The following is a 24,407-nucleotide window of genomic DNA, read 5'->3' as shown; positions in this document are numbered from 1 at the left end:
CTGAGGTAACATCTGTTGCCAATCTTCCACTTTTAGCTTGGAGGAAGATTGTCCCTGAGCTAACGTTCAAGCCAATCTTTCTCTATTTTGCATGTGGGATGCTGCCACAGCATGGCTTCATCAATGGTGCACAGGTCCACGCCTGGGATCTGGACCTGCAAACCCCAGGCCGCCAAAGTGGTGTGTGCGAACTTAACCACTACACCACTGGGCTGGCCCCTATCTTTAAGCTTTTGAAGGAAACATAGGTATTGAATAAGTAAACAAAGATGTAGAGAATGAAGAGTAGATGAATATTCAGTGTTTATAAATAGAAAATGCTGTGGTAGTTAGCACTAGAAAGCAAATTGGATAGATGAGACAATTTTTTGGATAGAAAAGAATTTTTGATATAAGAGACTGAGGAACATTATATAACATCCTAATTTGTGTCCTCCAAATATTATATTTAGTTCAGTTCAACAGATTTTTTTTTTTTAGCACTTCCTATATGCAGACCATTGAAGTTAAAAAGGCATAAAACAGGGCCTTGCTGAGTAGGTGACATACAATATGATTAGGTCTTGTATTCACTCAATTCATCATTTTTGGGTACAGGAATCTAGATTAGACAAAAGATATGACTTTCTAGAAATAAAAACTGTCCATGTTTTGAATGGATGACTAAGGGGCTGCCCTGTTGCCCCCAGTTTACAGTCAGTCCTCCTGGGAGCAAGATGACAGAGTACAGAAGTTCCTTTTTATCTCCACGACATGGGTTCCAATCAGCGGTGTGCTGTAGCCAGTTTGTACCAGCTCCAGAAAGTGTGCATATCTCTTCCCAACGCCACCATCAGGGTCTTCATGTTGGTAACAGGGAATCAGCCAAGGTGGGATTATTTACACCACAAAAACTGACACAATCAGACCTTTTCAGAGTGCTGGTTCCAACATATTAGGTATGAAGTGCCAATCTACTGGTATGGCAGAAGCTCTCTCAACACGAAGCACCTCGCTATGAGAACACCGTCATGTGGTAAGGCCAAGGCCCTAAACGAGATGCTTTTAAGGACGGGCGGGGCCTTTTTTATTTCTGTGTCCCTCATTATGCCTATCAAAGTGCTTTTTGAACAGTGGATGCTCAGAATACTTTCGTATCCTTGAAATATACCGATGGCACAATCTCCATTCCAGTTTGAGATACAGACAAAAATTCATTTAGAGTATTTCCTCACTTGTTATGATTCGTATATTTAAGAACAGTTGAGACAACAATTTTTATAGTCATTTAGAATTTTTTCAAGGGCTTTCAAATTCATTTATCACTTTATAATCCCTATGCCTCTGAGAAGTAGATCGGGTAGACTTGCATGAGGTCAAATAAAGCCTTTCAATTTCAGAGCTTTTTGGGGGTACTCGAATGGCTTTGCAATTGCTTTGTTGTTTCACTGTTTCCTTACTTTAGGAGGCTCCGTGGTTATGATAATGTGTTACCATCTTAAATGTTTTCTGTTTCTTCCCTGTGACCCAACAGTATCCTCCCCTCTCCCTGCACAGCTTAGCATCTCTGGCCATAGAAAAACCAACCAATAGATTTGGTCTTCCCCAAAGCTCCAGTTCTGGATATTGCACTTTGGCAGAAAAGAAATCACCATTTACTGATTATTTGAGAGCCAGTTGCTTGAATTCTGGCTGACCATAGACGTATATTTGAGGAAGCCTTCAGAAAATCTTAAAAAGCTATCCATCTCTAGTTAATTCACAGATTACCTAGGCTTTCTTGGATAGCATTTAGACTGATAAAGAGAGGAAGGAAGAGTTGGGAAGGGGTGTTTCCTTTGCTCTCCCTCATTGTTTTAAATTTCATGTGCCAACTTGTTTTCCCCCATAGTCAAGAGCCTCCTGCATGGCTAACATTACAGTGGGCTAAGCAACCACTGTTCAGAAGAATTCTTAACATGGAGGCTACATCGTGGGAGCTTATGGGCCCAATTAGGTCCCTGAACACTTTTTGTGTCTAATCCACGTCGTGTTTTAAACTTAGTTTTTTCCAAACATTTAAAAATTATAAGCTTCATCCAGAAATCTGTTCTTGAGATTTTTTTTTTTAAATAAAAATGACTTGGCTACCTCAGGTCTCCATCCATGTAAGAACTGAGGGTTAGTTCACAAGTAGCCAAAGGGTCTCATTTAGATGCCTCCTGGACTCTCCTTTCGCCTTAGTTCTTACCACTCCTGATAGCATTGCTGTATTTACACACAAAACACTTCATCTATCTGATCTAGTTAGGCCCAGAACATATTTTAATGTGCAATATCTGTGGTGATTTAAAATTTTAACTGAAGTGAATTTTCCCTTTCAGCACATTCACCCATCCCCGCATCCCCTTATTTATTCACCTTCTCTGGACATGCTCCCGTGTGCTAGGCACAGAGAATGCACAGAAGGCAATGCCAGGGTCTTTTCCCTTGTGGAGCTTACAGCACATAAGAGCACAGACATGTAAACGAGTAATTGCAAAATACCATGTGGTATGCACCATAACAAGGGTACACACAGGCAGAGTGGGAAGTGGCAAATTCTCTGAGGAATGAAGTGGGAATCTGGGACATTGTCAAAGACGAGGTGATTAAGAGTGATTCTTGTGCAGTAACCTGGAGCCTGTTGGGTGGATAAGTAAGGAGGGACATTCAGAAATAGAGAGATATGTGAAGGAAGATCATGGCCTGTTTTTGGAATATAATATTCTAGAGTCTCTTGGGCTTGAACATCCTGAAACCACGCCTCACTGGGTGGAGCGAACCTATGTTCACCTAAGCCTCTTCAGTCTCTATGTCCTCCAAGAATAACTATACTCACATAGTTAGTCTTCTATCTACAGAAGAGTTAATCTTCCTCATGTTTTTGGCCTAATAGCTATTGTCTGTTTTCTATGTTTAAGGCCTGGTCTTCTCATTCAAGATCTGTAGGGTACAAAAGACAGAGGCAGTGAGAAATATGAGCCTCTGATGAGCTTGTGGACAAGTGCTCTCAGTGACAAATGGCCAAGGACAGAATTTTCCAGAATTTCTTCTCTTCATTACTGTCAGTGCATGGTTGTTTTCGGATGGACATCTGTTATATGAGCATCTATAGCATCTACTTATTGCCATCCTAAGTTATTAACAACAAAAAGAATTAATCTTTATGCCTGATAATGGTAAATGCTCAGTAAATGTTTATAGAATGAATGATTACATAAGACCTTGCCAAATCATATAAAAATGGTTCTGAACGATATCATTTTTTCTGTGCCAATAATTATCAGCATTCCACAACTAATTTCAAGAAGACAATACCATGGCAAAAATTAGCTGGTTAATTTTAACATTAGTCAGGCATAAGTGGCTAATGTTAAGTCTAGTAAATAATAGAGAGTGCTCATCAACTCAAGTTACACTTACCCTAATGATGCTAAATTAGTATTCACAATATTGCAATTTTGTTCTTCCACAGATTTAGTATGAGGCAAACCCTTCTGATTACTACTAAGATTGGTTGATTTATTATGTAAAGTTTGGGCACTGCTATTTAGTATTCCACAGAAAAAACATAAAATCAGCACACCTTCAATGTTTAACCTTGATTTTTAAATTCCTAAAAGTCTAACTCATGGGTTTTTCCATCATGGGGGCAGGGGCAGGGGGTGGAGAACAGGAGGAGTCCAAAGAACACTATCATAAAAACAGTGGTCATTTAGTAAACATTGATTATTTGTTGATAACTTTAATGTTGATTTTACAATTGTGACATGAATAGTACACTTAATGACTAGTGGAATAATCACACAATGAAAATAATCACCAGAAGTCAAATAAATCAAAAACTGTAGATAGAAATGAAATGCTTTTAAAACTTCTAACTATTTTTCAAATAGTTACTTATTTTCCTTATTTATGGAATATATACTTATGTGCAGAATTTTTGATATTTACAGATGTGGAGAGAAAGCTTGTTGTTTGCAGACTATTTATTCACCACGAATACTTTACTTCCAATTTGCTAGCATCGTTCGTATATGCCTCTTCTTCTGAAACACATAGGAATTATATGTACATTCTCCCCTCACTTAAAAAAATTTGCCTTTGCTGATGAAATAAATGCAAATTATCTCACTGTATTTGATGTCTGTCCTCTTCTTATTAATTTCCCAAATTCATCAATATTTTAATCTAGCCTGGCTGCAAAACATCTAACTTAGAAACTGGGTTTGAAAGTGGTTCAGCTATGAACTGCTCAAAAAGAGTGCGGAAGTTTCCCTTTGAAAAATGCCGTTTTCTACACAAAGACCACTGCAGCAACAACATTACTTCATGAGAAGCACAGGCAGAATATGACTGCATTCAATTTGCATGCAGGTGGTGAACCTCTTAAGTGGTATTAAGGGATGAGCCAGGGTGGATTAATTTCCAGTCTTTGATATTCATTAACTCCAGCTTCAGAAAAAAATACAAGGAGATGACACAATTACCCTCCGAGCTTCACCCGTCAGCAGCAGCTTTACAATCTCAAGTTCATAATGCCATCCTAATTGATCGAAAAGGGGCATATACCTTCAGTAAGAGGTGAAAATATGGGATGAACTACTGCAGTGACGGTATTTGACTTTGGGAGAGTCAACCCCACTCTGGAAACACTTAGTAAAAGAGTCATCATTGTTTATTCTCTAAGCCACCTGTCAATAGCTAGCCCTCTATGGTTTTCAATAATTCTCTGCCAAGCAAAACACAATTTTGGCCTAAAGGTAATGGCGGCCAACATACACTGTCCATTTCATTCGAAGAAACTAGCATTTAGTTTCATCACTTTATTTCTATTTATAGGTCACAAAACCTTTGACAGAGAGATCCTTAGTAAACTCTTCAGTAAACAGGAAAATTATCCCACTGGAAGGAAGAACAGAAGTCATCAAGCTGTCTCAAATCCCTTCTGGAACAAAGCGGCAAAAGGAAGAGATAGAAATAGATCATGAGGAAGAGGAATTTGCTTGCAGTATCTAAGAAGTAGCAATTACCGGCTTGATGTTTATTTACCTCTGGAGCTTCATATATTTCAGGGTCATGGTGTAAAGCTGCAGGAAAGATGGCTATTGAATCTCCCTTTCGCAGACAGTAGTCCCCAGTCTCTGAAGGTAGAGTCAAATCTTCTTCAACAAAACGCATGATGACGGAAAATGAGCATAGTCGTAAAACCTCAAGAATCGTGCTTTCTGAAGGAAAGATGCAAGCAACAGCTTATTAAAATATGACTTCTCCTGAAAGTGCTCTCGATTTGCCATAAAGCTCATTACCAATAGCTTTGATTGAAAAGGAAACTCTTTCCTCATCAGATCCATTGAACACCAAGAGGGAGCCAATGGTGGCTTTAGATGGCCAGACAGAGGAGGAGGTGCGTGAGACAGCTGTGGCCCGGCCCCAAGACAGCTTCGGGGCATTTCATAGACAGGAGGCAACAGTACTGCAATTGGGCAGAAAGTCATTAATTAGGATTTTTGTAGGAAAGAATGGTTTGCAAGAGAGGAATACTGTACTGTGGGTATATACATCAGACACTAAAACAGTACCCCAGTTAAAATACACCGCTGATGGGTTATTTCACCAAGCTTGGCAGCAGTGACGTCCTTAAAGCCAGGCTTAGGCATTTAATAACCACTTACGCAGTTAATAGTAATGTAATTGTAGTAGTGCTTTCTGAGACAGCTTAACACTTAATTTCTTTTATGCTAGCTGTAAATAAAATGTGAGTCAGCATTTGCTGGAAAAATTTCAAAGGGAAAATACTTTTGTAGGATTCAGAAGAAAATCATATTTGCCTCAGCACCCAGGGAAAATAATGGCCACCATCATAATCTGGAAGATTCCAGAAGCTGAATGTCCTTGCTTTCCCAGTGGCCTTCACCTTTTGCTCCTAGCACGACAGATTTTATGGCTAATTTCCGGCAATTTATCCTGGCAGTTTGAGGAGGAATTCCTTTGGGAATAATATGCATAATTTGCATAAATCATTCTGATAGCATGCATATCAGCATGTAGCTCCTGTCTAGGTCTGCATCTCTGCCTTCATAATCAAAACTGACTATGTTTTCACCAGCGTGAATGGGTCCTAGAATATAAAGCTTGATTCTTTCTAATCAGCAATGTGAAAAAGAGCTCCAAATTGAGTGTTTTTCCCTCTTCACATGGTAACAAATGGTTGTGTTTACGGCTTGCAATTTAGAATCGCACACACATACATACATACACACAGCCCAGTTTCTTAGTGTTCAGCAAAGCTCTAAAACACAGAGTACCCAATTATTAGATTATAGAGGCGGACTGGTCAGTGAGCGCTTACATCAGCCAAAAAATAAAAACAAATGTGATTGCACTAAAATTTAAACCTACGCACAGCTTGCATAGGGATATCAAGCAGCTTTGGGTGCCTTCTCCCAGGAGGTTTTTCCCTAAGCACGCATTTGTCTAAAGAAATGAGGCTGCGGTCAGCTCTGTGTGGCCAGTGTGGTGATTCAATGTGACGTACAGTGAGGCTGTGCATATTCTTTTGGACTGCCTTCGTTATTATAATCAGGCAGAGTCAAATCGGTTTGGTGGTGATGAGGCCAGAAAAGAACTTTGGTTTTGGAACATGGACTCTACTGCAGATAGCCACAAGGCACCTGACACGACGGATTTCAGCTGGCAGGATACCAGCGACCAACATTTCTATGGTGAAAAGCGAGGGTCGGCTTTCCACGTACTGCTGCTGGCTCTGTTGGATCAACAACAGCACAGCATCATTTTAGCTTGTGGTGTGAAATGGTAGCTGACATATGTAGCAGTGCTGTTCACCCAACAAGTCCAGTAGGGGTGTGGGAAGAAGAAATACAAAAGCAAAATAATTGTGGGGTGGCTGCTGTGACAGGGCAGGCACTTAGCAGTCCGAATAACATGGTCACATCCGATTGGCTGACGTGCTCCCGGGAAGCATGGCAGCTTGCGCCCACTGCAGTATCACAAATGACAATTGGGCAAGCATATCTTATGCAGAAGTTAATCACAATAATGGAGCACAAAGTGTGGCTTAGCGGTCAGATCGTAAATGACAAATCTGTTTTACCTTCCAGTACCAGTTATGTGTGCAAGACGAGGTTGGCTCTTCCTCTGAGCGATCATGCCGATAATCATTAGATGACAAAAGTAATGAGTTGCATTATTATCAACAATGGAGAGTGGAGCTTCCGTGGCTCTGTGTTACAACCTACAGACACAAAAGCCAGCAGCTTTTTCCACCAGCCCCAGTAAGAATGCAGGCAGAGCTATATGTTGAGAAGAATGACAACTGCACAATAAAAAAATTGCAGCCTCTACTTGTAGTTGTCATAGTTGAGCAGACACCAGCCAGTGCCACTGACAGGCCAGCTGGGCCCTGGGAGGACTTCCATGCTGCACCAGGAGGTACACTAAATTATCCTGCACGGTAGAGCAACATCTGTTTCTGTGCTAGTGCCGAACAAACAAGGCAATTTAAAACATACCAAGGGATAACCAAGCAACAAATGAACACGACCCTCATTTTTTTCCCCCTTCTCACACACGAGGTGCTAAACTTCATTGTGCGAGCACTCCACGAAGGAGAGGCCAGGTTGGTATTTGATAAGGTGTTGTCAGAGAGATTTTACATATTTCCAAAACGGAAAGAAAAAGCTTATAGTATTGTTATTCTTAGAATCTTCCTTCCCCCCTTCTATCTTCATTTCTTTTATACCAAAGCTAGCACTCAGTTCTCAATTCGCTCTAGAATTAAAAAAAAAAAAAAAAACTTTCCATATACTTATAAATATTCAGTCTTTAAACCTAATTTGCTATACTTAGTTCACATGCCTTCAAGCATTTGTCTTCCAATTTCCACTGAATAAATGCGTACTAATGAGAACTAGAGCAAGCTGCTGAGGCAAAGCTGGGTGACTTGGGTCTGGCCTGCCACCAGCTTGTGATAGGCGGGCAAATTGAGTTAAAATGAAAAGTCTTGTCAGCTGAAATTCAACATGGTAGCCAAACAGCAAGCTGTCAATCATTCCAGCCAAAACAAGGGACCGCAGGTAATAAAAGGTCATTGTGATCATTAGTGCACTTGGCTTTCATATGCAAGTTAATTTTAATTAAACATGATCTCTATCTGTAAATGTTTTATAAAACTTATTGTGCATAATGGATTGTTAATTTATACTCACATTTAGCAGGTAATAGGGCCCTCTACTTATTAAATACATTGTAGAAAAATGGCCATCGAGAATGCAAATATTTGGGGGGTAATTTACACCACACACCGCAAGGTGCCAACAATTGCAATTGTGATTAAGATAAGGCTGCCTGTGTTTTATTAAGAACTGAGCTTCACCAACCAGTATACACTAGGAAACTGAATTACGGATTTCCCACAATCAACTTACAATTCAGAGCTTGCACTACCTTCTTCACCTGGCTAGGGAAGATTTGTTTCTCTTTTCACGAGATAAAAATACTCTGATTAAGTATCCTGTCTAAAGCAAAAAGCTGGGGAGTGAGTGGAGCCAATATGCCTTACAATGTAACTGTGAAGGGGAATGGCAAATGAAAGGAAATACTGGTAGAAAAAGACATATACACTTTCGCTTTTGCTCTCAGATCTCAATTCTGGCTGTAATAATTGACAGATGATTCTCATTTGCAGATTTAAAGCGCTGAAGCAGTTTATGACAATCAATAATGCATGTTACAATGCAAACACAAATAAGCACATCCAAGTTTCTGCCTCACACTTAGGCCATGTCTGTATATGTGGAATGAATACACTGTGACATGGCCAGGCTGTTAATTTGGGTCATCTTAATGATTGGTGCAGACTGTCATACCATCTGATTAGTCATGGTGATCAGTGGATAGCAGGGATGGCTGGAGTGAAATGAACAGCCTGGCCCTGCCGCAGTCTCCTGGGGCTGAACACTAGGGTGATCTTAAAAAGAAGGTGGATGAGAAAGAGGGACAAGGGGATCTGGAGGTAGTACTTTCTAGAAGGTATGAGGAAATGGAATGAGTCTCCAGATGTGGGTGTGCGATTTTACATAACTGCCTTCAAAATAAGCGAAAAGGTAAGTGAGAAACTGAAATAATCAGATAATTTGAAGCAAAGTAATTTTTGGCTCAACAGTTGTATATTTTAAGTAAAGTTAAAAATAGATCTGAATTGGTACAAATGCCTACTTTCAGTCTGCATTGCAGACATGGCCTTTGGTTTACTGATCAAAAATAGATATGCAAATTCAACATTCAATAAATGTTTATTAAGGTCCTACTTGGCTCAGGCCACTAGGCCAATGCTGCTGGTGGAAAAAGAGAACACGGCATATGGATCTGGCCTTCATGGACACTGCAATGTAGGTGGTTCAAAGTTGGAAGGTACCTATAAGCAGGAATGCTCCCCAAGACCCTAGTGAAGATACTGTACAATTTCTGATTAGATGACTACAATGATGGCATTCAGAGGGCCCATTTTACTAAAAAGTTATTTTTCATATTGAGCTTTCTCCGTCTAATTTCTACCCTTTAGAAAACACAAAGGCAAAAAGAATTCTAATCCTTCTTCGACATAACAGGCCTTTAAAAATATTCAAAGACAACTACCATGTCATTTTAAAATTGTATGTCAGAGATGATGTGGCCTTCAGTCTTTTGACATCCTGGATGAATTCAATTAGTCAATGTGCCTTTTCAAATGAGGCAGAACTCGGTGTGCTATTGCAGTTGGCAAAGTAGAGAGGAATTACCTTCTCTGTCTTGGATACTATACTTCTACCAATGTTTTGCAGGAAGCAGATGAACAACAGATTTTTGAAATCATATCACCATTGACTTATTTTAAGCTTCCTCATATCCCAGACGTTATCAGCTCTGGCTGCCCATTAGAATCACCTGAGACAGTTTAAAAACTTAAATACTCCACCCCAAACCAATGGAGTCGGAAGCATTGTATTAACCAAAACCTTTAAATTAGTAGTTTGACCCTTGGCTGCACATTAGAATCACCTGGGGAGCTTTTAAAGCCATCAGCCTCCACCCTAGACCAATGAAATCGGAACCTCTGGGGCTGGGACCAGGTGTGAATAGTTTTTAAAGCTACCCAGATGATTCCCATGGGCAATCAATGTGGCGAGCCACTGCTTGAAACCCTTTTCTGCTAAGCCTCACATTTCCTTATCCTGTTCTTATACAGTTGACTTCTAGCCCAAAGTACAATAATTTGCATTCTCATTAAATTTCCCTTTTGATCCTTTCACCTCCCATTTGCAGCATTCATTATATTATCTTACCCTCTTAGCTTTGTGCCGAGCTGAAAATTTGATAAACATCCAAATCCGTATTTTTCACTTCTAATCAATGTTTCCTTATATTTTGTATAAAAAGCTTGCTACCTGATTTCCTGTGTACCCCTTTGTGGAAAATGCCTTCTACCCCCTCCTCCAGTTAGAAGTTTCTGACATGAAGTAGAATTTATACCTCCTGTATATCCCCATTGGAACAGAGGATTTTGTTAAACTTTACTATTGTTGTCTAAATGATGTACACTTTGAATTTTTCAAATACACAATTATTTTATAATAGTGAATGAGCTTTTTCAAAATAACACCCACAAGTGTGACAAATATACCACACTAAGATGTTGACAACAAGGGAAACTGTGTGTGTGGGGTGGTATCTGGGAACTCTATTATCTTTGTAACTTTTCTGTAAATCAAAAACTATTCCAACATGAAAAGTTTACTTTTAAGAAACACCCACACAAATCTAATATAAACCTCTAGTCTCATCCTCACCCTCAAACCCAACTGCATTTGAGAATTAGTGACACAGATCCTTGCAAAAAACAGTGGTCAAGGTCACCGGTCTGTTTCTAGAGTATTTTGCCCTGAGGTGACAGTGTTTATGGGTTAGCACTGAAGTTAGACAGAGCCGGCATCAATTTCTGGCGCTGCCACTACCTAGTTGTATGATATACGTTGGTTAACTAATCTTTCTAAGCTTGTTACCCAATAACTAAATGAAGATGATGATACCTGAGGATTAAATAACATACGTAAAGCAGGTAGCACAGTGTCTGCCACACAGTAAAAGAATAATTATTAATATTGTCACTTATAACGCTTCATCCTGAAATTAAAAATACAGTTAACTCCATCATTCTCTAGGCCACATTGTCTGGTCTCATCCGTGTGCATATCATAGCGGGCTTTGATGAATTGAGATACAAAGGAGTCCTCTCCCTGGTCAGTTGGGACAATGAAAAAGTCCTCCAAGGATTCTTGTATCAGACAGGTATGAGGGAGAAAGTTCGGGTGTGACCAGAAAACCCAAATTAAAGTCCTGCCTCTCTCCTTTACCTCCATGACTTCAGGCAAGTTATTTAGCACCCTGAGTATTTTCTTGTCTGTAAAAGAAATGACAAAATCATAGCTACCCCAATCGCCAGTATCTTGGTGAAGATCACATGACACAATGGAAGTCCATAAAATTGCTTTGAAATACTGAAATCATTAATGTATTTAACATGAACTACACCTAATAATCATTATTAATTGTTATTAAAGATTCTATATTTTTTCAAACTGATCATCCATTTCTGTTTCTTTCCCCATCCTATAATTACTCCCAAACAGTGGGCTTAGAAATCTTACAGAATTTTGCTAGAGAATCACCACAAGCTCATAATTCTAGAGTTATTATAAGATAGCATCTCCTCCTTTTAAAAAAGTATTACAAATTTTGCCGAGCTCTGGTTTTATAGCATCTCCTTTTATTCCATTACCCCACACTTAGGCCATATTAGCAACTTTCCTCATTTTCAGGCCAGGTAATTGAACAGAATCAGGTGCCTGCAATTCACTTGAGCAGTTCAGGAGTTATAATCCACTTGCCTTACCTTCTTCTTACTTAGAGTACATTTGCTCTTTTCACGCACGTGTGATACACAGAGAGCAACTCCTGTGGGGTAAGGTAGACTTGAGTTTGATACCAGCTTGGTTCACAAATAATTGAAAATGAAGAAAACAATATAAACATCATAGGGATGGCATTGAGGTTAAATATCTTTTTGGTGACAACAACAAATAACATTTATTGAATCCATACTTTTTAAGTTATTTACATGGATTATTCAGGGAAACCTTGAGGTAGGAAGTGGTACTCAGTGAGATTATTTTCCATCCATTTATCAAAATTTCAACTTTGAGAGCTTCCTCTCCTTGCATTATCTTTTTTCTTATCTTCTCTAAGAATCATCTTTTTTCCTTTTCTTTCTCCTATATTAGAAACCTGTAGTTCGAAATCCTACCTCCACTCCAAGTTTTTCTTTCTGGGAAAACTGAAAAATTCTAAGTTTTCTCCCAGTATTCTTAAACTTCTGTTCTATCAACAACTCTTCCTATTGAGATTTAGGCCCCAAGTAACAGTTATCTGAACCTCACTGTATTTACTAAATTATTTTAAATTTAATTGTAGAGAGATCTGCACTAATAGATATAAAATTTTAGTGAGGTCATGATAAGTAGAATCCTTATAATAAGTTACATAAATATATAAAAATATAAAGGTATGTTTTTCTTTATCTAAAAGAAAAAGGTAGAACAGTTTTAAAGAAAGATTCTCAAGAGCATTGGAAAAGAGCATAAATCTATCACCACCTCTTACAACAGACAATTGCTTTGAATTACTCAAACAGGCTTGATATCTAAAAGCCCAATCTATGTTACACATTTTAACTTCTGCTGACATTAAGTGTTTATTTATGTCAGAGGAAATTTGATACACGAGAGGCCTACAGGACGGAGCTACACATGTCAATAATATATGCACAATGATTCGCATCACGATAGGCCTATGACCCACTGAGCTCTGTCTTTATGATCACTCTAAACAACAGAAATCATTTTTGGTCAGGAATAAGACTCTCGTTTCTATGGCATTCTAACGTCCCTTTTCAACCTTGCTTTATAATCAACGTAGGCTGACATGCAAAATCTCTTAAGAAAAAAAGTCTTTCCCTTTGCTATACTATCAAAATTCTCCTTCCTGGTTAAAAAAAAATGCAGCATTCATTTCATCCTTGTGATCCTTTTTCTTACAATAAAAATTCAAGATATCTTCTTTTTAAAAAAGAAATTGTACTTAGAATACATAAAACTCTTTCCTTAAGGAGATGACAAGGGGAAGCACACCCCTCAGACCGTGCGGTACAGCGCTTCATTCTGTAAATCTCGCCTTTGTGCATATAGTTCATACTCTTTCGATAGAGAGAAATACTCATGATTGAGCTATGACTAGATGCAGAAGTTACCTGTTGTGTAACTGGTTCACATAAAAATTTGCTTCAATCTGCACAAAACTATCTCGCGAAAGAAAAAATGCACACTGTTTTCTAGCAGCTTAAGTTCTCGTAACGAACAACAGTGGCCTCTGCTGGTAACCGAGGTCGTGATGAACAGAGGTCCACCTTCTAGACCGCTGAAGGCACTGCCTTTATCTACACTCACTGGTATCGGTTGTTGTTGTTCATTTGTTGATGAGAGGTAGGCTGTAAATTCATGAGGGCTCCCAGGATGAAATTCTTAGCTCTAGCTATGTAGTTAAATGGACTCGCATCATGGTTCTGGAACTTGCCATTTCTTCTGATCAAATAAATTTAAACTTTTCTGCTTTAATACCACAGTTTTAAGATGACTTTTTCTTTCAATAATGAGAAGTTGAGAGTAAAAAGAGAGTTGATGAATTTCAACTAAATTTTTAAGAGTAATAACTGTGTACAGAATACAAAAATATATCCATTGAAGTTAATTGGTTTACTTCCTTGTAAATATCATCTGATTCATAAAATGCAATTGAAATGACTTGACTATATGGGAAATGAAATCTTGATCTTCATAGAAACCATAAGGTACACAGAAAACACTGTGTATCTATGTGAAGGCAACCACCCAGCACTTTCAGCAACTTTTGGGCATTTGTTCCCTAATAATTCTGAAAAGAAAAATAAAATAATCTTTGTATTGTAATAATGTTGGGATTATTTTCTTTCCCCAAGCGAACATAAAATTACTTTGAAAATGTATGCTAAAAACAGCAAACTACCAAGTGATATATTTTTCCTAACTGACTGAACAAGCTAGCCAACTGCCAGTACAAGGCAAGCTTCCTGCCAGTGCCTCTGATGGGTCTTAACCTAACCAGTGGCAACAGTCTCTAGAACACTTGGGCCATTCTTCTTAATGACAGCTGGTGGTCAACACTGATCAAGACCAGTAGGGTCTTTGCTCCCAGAAGTTCCCATCAAAGAACCTGGAACATATTTAAAAGATAAAAAATGGAGGCCAACATGGGCTAAAATACTTGTCTACTTTGTCAAAGGAGTGAAGCAACACAGACATATAAAGACTTACTCCTATATTTGTCTAAAAGAACCTGGAATATTGTATAATAAAGGATATCACAGGATGAAACGTCAATACAGAAAGAACATCATTGATATGGAATTTAACTTTGGGAATTAAAATTCATTCACATAATGATAGTGGTCTTATCAAAACTAGTAAAGGAGAATGCAATCTGCTGTCATCAAAAGCTCATGTCACATACAGGCCTATGTAGAAATAGAAAAACAACTTAGTCACTCCTGACCTCAAGCATATTTAAAATAGTGACCATGCATAGTTCATGAGTCAGTGAATATTTTATAAAATATAGACATTTCGCATGGAGTAATTTGTAGTTGTTGCTTCTTTACCCTCCCTCCCTTCTCTTTCTTCTTTTTTCTTCCCCCCATTTTTTTCTGAGTGTGTTTAAATCAGGAACTTCCAGCGGAAAAAAATTTTACTACATTTTTGAGAATCATACACTCCAAGCTGTATAAAATATCCGATTCTCTGCCTGAAAATATAGACACCATCTTAGGGAAGAATAAATACATTTTGCACACAAGTTGCCTTTCTGAAATACTTTCTTTTTCAATCCCCAAATACCTTTCTTGTCAAGATAGTGCAGCAGTGTTTGGAAAGCATTCACACGCCAGCAGATGCTCGGAATCAAATGACTTAATAGGCATAAACTTTTTTTCAAATAATTGCAAAGCTTTGGTTTAGCCTTTTGCATACCTTGCATAGTTAATTACCTAGGCCTTAATGTTTACATGCAATGAGAGTATCTACAGCTATAAACTACATAATTTATAATTGATGTAAATGGGTGTTATTATGTCAATTAGACAGCTGTGTCCTCCACCTCTTGGTAAACAGCTTTGAGTGATAAACCGAGTTTGCAGAGAGGTACCTTCTTTTCTTCATAACAGATAAAAATAAATTACCTAGGTAGACCAGGCTGTCCAATTGTTCTCTGGTGAGGTGGATGGAAAATCCAGACCCTTTCTTTTGACCTGTTGACTGCAGCAAATGGTCAATTTCGTCACGCAGCACTGCCATAGCTTCTGGGTGCCGTAGAAGGTAATACATCGCCCAGAACATAGTTGGAATAGTGTTTGTCACAGAGGCCCAGAGAAAGCCAAAATGATGTGCTGGGAGAAAATAAGTGAAAAGGAAGATTAATAGCGTTTATTACACTGATTAGATTTGCAGTGTGCTAATTAAAAGATGTTAGGACACAGACCCAGCCAAGGATCAGTGCATGCTAATGAGGACCAATAGGCTTCTGAAGTCTAATTTTCTGCTTAATGAGAATAGTTTAAAATGTAATGTGTGTGGGGGGGTCGTGAGGTGGGGGATGAGATAAGAGGAGTAAATGCAGCTTAGTTATACTCGTTCTCATTATCACCATTAAGTATCTTGTTTTACTACCTCAGCAAAAAAAAAAAAAAAAATCAATTATCACAGAGGGTTGTTTCAGAGTAAAACATTTTATCATTAGTCAATTAGAAAGAGCATAAAAATTTTCAAGGTCGCCATTTTGTCTTTTTATTTCAAAGGTCTATTGTAAATTATTTTATTTTAGACAAGCAATCATTCAGAAGTTTCTTACCTCCTATTTCAAAGTCCTTGGGCATATAGTATTTCTCCAGGATATCTTGCCTCATTTGAACAACTTCTGACCATCCTCGTATCTTAGCTAAGTTTTCTGATGTCAAGAGTTTTATAAGTTTCTTTCGAATAGACTTGACGTTTCCTAGAAGTTCAATGGGTATGTCTGATGCTAAATATGGGAATTTGTCATCAAATTTTAACATATCTTCTCTTAGCTCAGTAATAAATTTTTTCCTATCTCCAGCAAGAAGTTTTCCATGTATGGTTGTAAATGTGATCTCAAATATTACTGAGCTGCAGAATGTCAACAGGCATGCCATCTCCCAATTTGTGGTTTTTAATAGTTGGGGTTCAAAAACTTGTTTTAGATTCTGCATCATGTTTTCCATGAGTACGTCCAAAGATTTCCCTCTTAAACATTGATAGCAGACATGAAGCTCATTATTCAGGTCATCATTGGTTACCAACTTTTTGATGGAAAATGCTTTCACTGTTATTTTATTACTAAATATTCGAAAGCTTAATTTGTGATTTTTCATCACTAACTGGAACTGGAAAGGGTCCAGGATAAACGTTATGTACTTTCCTAAAAGAAATAAATGAGAATATGAGCTTATTTGGTAGCAAAAACAAAACAAAACAAACCCTTGAAATCTGAAAATATTTTAATCAAAATTAGAAAGAACTTAATAACTAACATCTAGAAAGGTGCAAAGTTTAATAAAAATCCATTTCATTCAAAGGTCCACTACATGTTTCCTTTTAAAATGGAAGATGGTAGGAAAAACTCTAGAAGCTTGAAGTTAAATATTCTGAAATTCATAATGACTCAAAAAAAAATTACTGTTCAAATTTTTATTTTAACTAAGTACCTAAATATTTAAATTATCCTTTAAATATTCTTAGAATCCCTTGACTTAAAAAATTATCATATTTTTCCCCAACAATATAAACAGAAAACAAACAAATAAATCAAATTGGTAAGATGACATTACATTACTAATTATTTATACTTCATGAAGAGCTTTTTCATACTTGGTATCATGTTAGCTTTGGTTGGATACAATAATTTGAACTCAAATAAATGAATATGTGGTATGAAGCAGGTAGTCACAAATGAATGTCTAATTAAACACTAACAGTAAATCACAAATGCCAGCATTTTCATTTTTATAGATGAGAAGATAGTGGCTCAGGAGATTCAGTAACATGTCCAAGGTCACATCCTGATTTGTGACTGAGACAGGATCCCAATTCCAATTCCATTCATGCAATCATCCATTCATTCAGGCATACATTCAAAATTTATTGAGATCCAGATACTTGGCTGGAGATTTTTCCTCTTGAGATATAAAGATGTGAAGAAATCATTGTAGCATTATGGATAGCGATAAAGAAGAGATGTGAACACATGTAAGTGAAGCAGAAAGTGGAATCTGCTTCAGTCAGCCTGGAGTTATCAGCATGAGCTCTTTGAGGTGGTGACCTTTTTTTCATATATGAGTGTTGTCCAACCTTACCTAACTAAAAGACTTAGGATGCTGGTTAAAAATACAGATTCCTGCCTGATTCTGATTCATAAGGCTTAGAGGTGGGACCTAAAATCTCTATTTTTGAAAAGGGCTTCAAGTGATTCTTTTAAGAAGGCACAATGAGGAACACAGCCATACTATGATCTGTCAAAATTGGCAGGCTTTGGAGAGTTTCCAGCCCCACCCCCCCACCAGCATTCATCAGTTGAGAAGGCTGCAGAAAGTCAAGAGAGGTTAAGGGCCAAGGTCATGCCGCCATTTTTAGTGCCACAGCCTCAACAAGAAGTCACTCCCTGTACACTGTTCTTTTCCTTACACAGTACTGATTTCTTCTCAGGAGAGTGCTGGTTTAAGACTTCTAATTAGAAGTATTACACAGAAAGTGTTCAATAATCACATCTAATAAGCCTTTCCTTTTCAAGAACACACATGAAATTGAGACGTTCCCACAAATTTTAATGCCTATTTGTTGTCTCTAGAAAACAATAAATAATTAGACATTAAAGTTTACAGGATCATCTACACTTTCCTCTTCACCTCATCATTCTTGTGTGTGTGTATGTACGTATGTGTGTGTGGCTTTCTTAGATGAACAACTTCTTGCTTGTTATTTATGGTAACTCAGCATCACAAATTAAATTCGTTGTGGTACAAGATTTAGGATAATTTTTTGAATTTAATTTTTAGAATATTTTGAATAATTTCAACCGAATCCTAGAAACAGGATTAATGTTTTTTGGTTTTACAATTTTAAAACATAATTTAAGTTTTTAATATCCATAAATATACATGTGCTATGATTTAAAAAAAAAATAAATCGTATGACTTGAATTTTATTCACTCTACTTCTCCTTGATTTATTTAATAAGGCTGGCCAACCTAGGAATGACGGTAAAGCTGGAAGTGGCTACTCATTCTGGTCTGATCCCAAAGCTGCATCTACAAAGTAAACTGGATTTTTTTTTTCCCTGGGGAAAGTAAAAGGACTCAACTGGATTTGGGCATATTTTGTGACACCTGCTTTGCCATAGGAGCTTAATTAAATAAAATTGCTAGCATCTGCCTGACAAATAATTGAAAAAAAGAGTCAATTCTCTTATTTTGCAAAAAGATATAATTTTAGGCAAAGCTGTGTATTTTCACAGGTGGTGATTCATCCTTTCCTCCGTCTACTAAATAAAAGAATTTTGCTACATAGCTTTAGGGTTATTTTAAGTTAATCATTAAAACTTGGAGAATATATAAAAGGTTCAGTTTGTAAAACACAATTTTTAGAGGATATTTTGAATTTTTTCCTACCAATTTTCTACACTCCTCAAAATCTAAGTGCAAAGACAAAACTATATTGAGCCATGACAGCATCAGCTACTGGCCGTTGGCCTCCTAAAGAAGAGGCTGCATGCATGTTAGAGTTTTTGTCTACAGTTCATTGCAAATAACCATATATTCCCTCCCCATGTCTTTCTTTATCTCTTCTTAACGGTCAGGCTACGGGAAGAAATGATGAGGTTAATTTCAAAGAAAAGCAATAAAAGCTAAATGTGGAAAAACTGGTTTTGCTTAACATTTTTTTTTTAATAAGCAGTTGTTGCATAGAAATGATTTTAAATCATTACTGCTTTGTTGAAAGCAATTTGTTTGTAGATAAAATTCTCATTCTTTTCAAGTCTCTTTACATTGCAGGACCTGGATTTTCTCTTTCTCGTTCTTGTTTTAATTTTCTTCAACATCAAGCCATTGTGTTTTACCTACTACCTCTCTGCCTAAGATGTGGATTGCTTTAAAAGTAGATATTTTGATTTTCTGGATTTTACTTTTCAAGTGGGTTTGGAAGTACTAATAACCCTGGAGATGTTAGCTGGCTTTCCAACTTTTAATCTTCAGTATAAACAATTTAAGCTAAGTTTTCCAAAATTAATATTAATTTAAACCATCTGTCCACCATCTGCTAATGTGAGATGCAAAACCAGAGTTTCTTTGTAATCTTTAATCAGACAGGAAAACACATATACATTCATAAAATGAATTTAAATTTCTTAACAAAGGAAATCTGAAAAGTTATTCTGAACGCCATGTATTCTTGGAGGAAAATTAACTTTTGCTCCAGTGTGGTTTTATGTCAATGAAGGCCAAGTGTCAATGGGCAAGTTGCCTAGTTCAGAAAGATCACAGGTAGAAACAATATCCTCTGGCATGTTTTCAAAAGAGAGAAGAATGCTGTCAGCAGTTGACATGAAATATTGATTTAAAGAATTTCAGTTTGCATTTGTCTAAAATATAAACGTCAAAATGGGGCTCACTTCTGCAGAAATATATATACATATATAAAACCATCCTTTTGAGCAGTAAATTTGAAACGGGGTCAAAATTTTTAATGTCCTCTATGGCAATAACTTCATTCTCTTCTCTTTTTAGGAGCTGACTAGGCCTGAGGACATTAACTAGCCTTCCTGTATAACCCGCACATGATCCTTTGCTAAGTCAGTGGCCCTTTCACTTCCTTCAAAATTACTTCTTTCAGGAAGGTGAAGCTACATGACGCAAAGTATGCCAGTAAATGTTAAAAAAAAAAAATTAGGTCATTCACCCTGATATCTTATGCACAAGAAATTTTACATCTGGATCATTATAAACTGAATTTTGATGTTTTCATTTCAGACATTTGGGGCTGTACAGAGACACATTCAGGGGAATTCAGAACAACTACTTGACTATTTTGAATAGAAATGCCCAGTTCAACAAATAGGAGATACATTTGAATTTTACAGATATTTTCCATAATTATAAGGTTTTCATCTCCATGTTTAGCTGGTTCTTCAATAGAATTTTTAAATCTGAAGCTGAAATATTAGTTGGAAGAGTGGAATATGAACCAACTTTTATGTTATGGGGATGACCACATTATATACTCCCCCTCTTATTAGGGAGATTTCACTTGCTGTTGACAATGATGTGCAGTGGTGCTTCTCTGGGGTGACATCTAGGGAAAATGATTCCGCTGCACCACCACACAAAACCAATTAGAGAACTATTTTCTGCGACAGGTCACGAATTTACGTGGTTTCTCATGAAAAGATGTACCTTTTAATTTCTTTATTAAGATGACATCCGTGTCCCTTGAGACTTTTTGGGATGACAATCATTTGCTCATCATGCAAGAACATACACTCACTGAAATCACATTATGGGACAAGGGTGGAAGACGGTGTTCCTCCTTTCACATTTTCCAAATAAGCTATTTTGCAAACTGATCATTAGAATCATATACATTAGCAAGACTTCTTGACAGGAATTTATTCAAACTCTAGTTAAGAAGCCAAAGGGAAGTAGAAGTACATATTCAAATGTGGTTGTCTACTGTGGGGTTCAAAAACATAACAGGGTCAAATTATTTAGACATTAGAAATTCAGCAAGCTTCTCACTATCCGAGATTAAGATATCAAGCGTCAGCAGAAATTGGTTGTTTTTTGAAAAGTGAATAAAATTATTCAAATCTGCCGCAAGTTTCTGCTTAATCATCTTAGGTTATTTTCGTATAATGTATCAAAAAGGAAAACTGAAAATTTCTACAATGTGCTGTATCTACTCATCAGAACATAAGGTTTAATTTTTTTAAAGTAAGAGTGACTTTATTTCAAAGTGAAGAACATAGTTTTGTACTATGAAGCCAAAAGCTCACTTGGAATAGAAGCACCAGCTATGGCCTGTATTTGTACTATAGCATTTCATCAGCTCTAAGGTTTTGGATTTTTCCTCATCAAGTATTTACTGTGAATCAATCAGCGCTGAGCTCTAGACTGAATGCCGGCAAGAGAGGAGCTAGAGAATTACGAAGGGAAATAGACAAGCGAATTAGCAATAACTTCACAATTTATTAAATGCTATGACACAAGTGATATCGGGAGTAATTGAAGCCTGGAGAAGGGGCATTGAGCATAATGTGGGGAGGGGAAACGGTCAGTGAAGGCTTTTGGGAGGAAGGGATACGTGACTAGGGCCTCAAAAGATGAGTCCATGACGGTCACCTTTTGAGGATGACTCAAAAAGAGAACAGCATTCTGGGAGAAAGAACAGCGAGAGAAAACACAGAAGCACAACAAGGCATGGTGTGTGAGGAGGAAACTTCAAACAACTTGGTGCACCAATGGCGCAATAAACACAAGGCAAGCATAGCAAGAGACAAGGTGGGAGAGGTAGGTGGAGCCCAGATCTTGGGGACCCTTGTGAGGATTACATCATATACTGTAATTTTTCTATTTCTAAGATGCATGATTTTTTTTTTAATTTCAATTTTTCTCAAATCAGAGTGCATACAATTACTGTTGGAAGAGACTTGTCACCTGCTAGGCAAAGGAGTAAGCTGCGATGAAACAAATACTGCCTGTTCATGGGCGAACTCAACCATGCTGACAACTTCATCCAGTTGGATCATTTTTCTCTCCCAATTACATTAAAATGGTAGTACTGAAAGGAAGCCACCCTATGTACAAAAGGTTGCTTCTGATGCTCGGTAATGTAATTACAGTAAGAAGAAATTACCCAAATTTTTTAGGAATAGAACATAAAATTCCAAGGCTGGTTATAGGAAGACAGAAGGGGTTGAACAAAGAAAGGAACGGTAAAGATGACCCAGATAAGGAATACTCAGAGTCAGTGAAATACCCAGAAGGTGCAGTGTCAAGAGAGTGAAGGAATGTAGTGTTTCTAGAAGGAATGAGGGATCAGCATTGTCAAACCAGGTAGAGGGTCTGGTCAGGTGAGGGCCCATTAATGACCTCAGCAAGGCAGAAGGCTGGTTATAGTCAGGAGGTCTTTAGGAGATAAGCCATGAGTGGCAGCAAATGTAGGTAACACTTGAAAAATCTGGATGTAGAAGAGAAAAAAAAAGTGAAAAGTAACTAGAAGGAGTATATAGGAGAAGCTTAAGCATGATTATAATCTAAGGGTAAGGAGCCAAGAAAAAAATGAAGACATACGTGTGAGAGGAATAAATAACGAAACTCTAGCCCAGAGGAGGCAGGAAGTAAGGGTCATAGGGACATAAATGGGTTGTCTTGAATATTCTTTGAAATTGAAGGAAAGGTGGTAAGTTGTAAGACATGGGTACGTTTGGTAGATATGTGGGGATCTGAGTGAGATCGTATCTGATATCTTCAATTTTCTAAGGAAGGAAAGGAAGGAGAGTGAACTGTGTTATCAGAACCAGCGAGAGATGGGGAGCTGGAATACAGCCTTTTCCTGCCCTCCCACCGGCACACCAAACCAGAAGTCAGAGGGCAAAGTAGTGTGGATAATCTAGTCTATAGAGATCAGCCTTCCAGTACAGAGCCAGAATAGACAAAAGTGAAGAAAAGGAATATTCAGCCCAGGTGATAAGCTGATGCAGAAGATTGTGTGCAAAGACGACTATGCTAAATTCCTTCTCTCTCTCTCTATGTGCTCCTCTGCAATGAGGCTCTGCGCCCAGGAAGAGCTGGAATCTAGTTCCCTGCCCTTGAATCTGGGCTAGCCTGTGACTTGCTATGACTAATAGAATGTGCTGAAAGTTTGGTTTTGTAACATCTGGGCCTAGGCCTCTAAAGGCCTTGCAGCATTTCCCCTTGCCTTCTTGAGACACTAGCTGCCATGTAAGGACATCTTCTTGAGGATGAAACGCCATGTGGAGAAGGAGGCCCAGCTAGGCACGTGAGGAGGCCATCTTGGACCATCCTGCCCCAGTCAAGCAGCCAGATGACTCAAGCCACACAAGTGACCCAGGCAAGATCAGTTGTTGCTCTAAGGCACTAAATTTGGGGGAGGTTTTTTATGCAACAATAGATAACTGATACAGCTGGATAGCATGGGCCTTAAAGGAGGATGAGCTAAGAACATTCTAGCTTCTCTCAGCCCTATGATGTTGGGATATGTAGTAATATTGCTGTTTTTTTTCTCGTTTTGTAAACATTTTATTGAAGTTAGAAGCATAACAAACATTTTTAAATTAAAAATACATTCTAGATCAGTGGTTGCTAGGGGCTCAGGGGAGGGGAAGAAGAATGAGTATGTCTAACACAGGGGAATTTTAGGGCACGGAGACTATTCTGTATGATACTTTAATGGTGGATACATGACATTATACATTTGTCAAAAGCCAAACAACTGTGCAACACAAAGTGTGGACTCTAATGTAAACTACAGACTTTCAATAATGTATCAACATTGGCTCTTCAGTTGTAACAAATGTACCATACTGATATAAGATGTTAATAACAGGAGAAACTATGATCAGGGGAAAGAGAGGGATATATGGGAAGTGTCTGTACTATCTGATCAATTTTCTGTAAACCTAAAACTGCTCTACAAATAAAGTCCATTAATACATTCTAGCTTTTTTAATCATTCTTAAAACCAAATCAAACCAAACCAAAATGCCAGGTGATACCAGGAGAGTGGGATTCCCTAGGTACCCTCAAGAGAGTTCCATACTGTCATGTACCACATAATGGTGTTTGGGTCAATGATGGACCACAGATATGACGGTGGTCCCATAAGATTAGTACCATATAGCCTAGGTGTACAGTAGGCTATACCATCTAGGTTTCTGTAAGTACACTCTATGATGTTCATACAATGACGAAATCACCTAATGACGCGTTTCTCAGAATAGATCCTTGTTGTTAAGCGATGCATGACTGTAATTTGTTTTTTAATGTGAGGATTGCTATCTAAAACATAGTTTCCTTTTGTATTAGCTCTACAAATAAAACAATAATATAAAACAATGCCATATTTTGCCTAGAGAAAAATATAATGACATTAACGAAGAAGTGAGAAATTATGACA

General features: G+C 37.8%; 1 protein-coding gene across 1 annotated transcript in view; it reads right to left on the bottom strand.

Moving 5' to 3' along the window:
* CYP7B1 (cytochrome P450 family 7 subfamily B member 1) overlaps nucleotides 1-24,407 on the bottom strand; it is a 175,351-nt gene that overhangs the window by 8,214 nt on the left and 142,730 nt on the right. Inside the window, exons 3-5 of the mRNA XM_005613155.4 lie at nucleotides 16,051-16,638; nucleotides 15,383-15,589; nucleotides 5,053-5,228 (exon numbers count right to left, since the gene is read on the bottom strand). Of these exons, the coding sequence (XP_005613212.1) occupies nucleotides 5,053-5,228; nucleotides 15,383-15,589; nucleotides 16,051-16,638 (971 nt within the window). The remainder of the gene's footprint in view (nucleotides 1-5,052; nucleotides 5,229-15,382; nucleotides 15,590-16,050; nucleotides 16,639-24,407) is intronic.

Source organism: Equus caballus, chromosome 9, assembly GCF_041296265.1.
Source record: "Equus caballus isolate H_3958 breed thoroughbred chromosome 9, TB-T2T, whole genome shotgun sequence".
NCBI lineage: Eukaryota > Metazoa > Chordata > Mammalia > Perissodactyla > Equidae > Equus > Equus caballus.
Note: the sequence above shows the minus strand (reverse complement) of the source record. Positions and strands in the feature narration are given on the sequence as shown.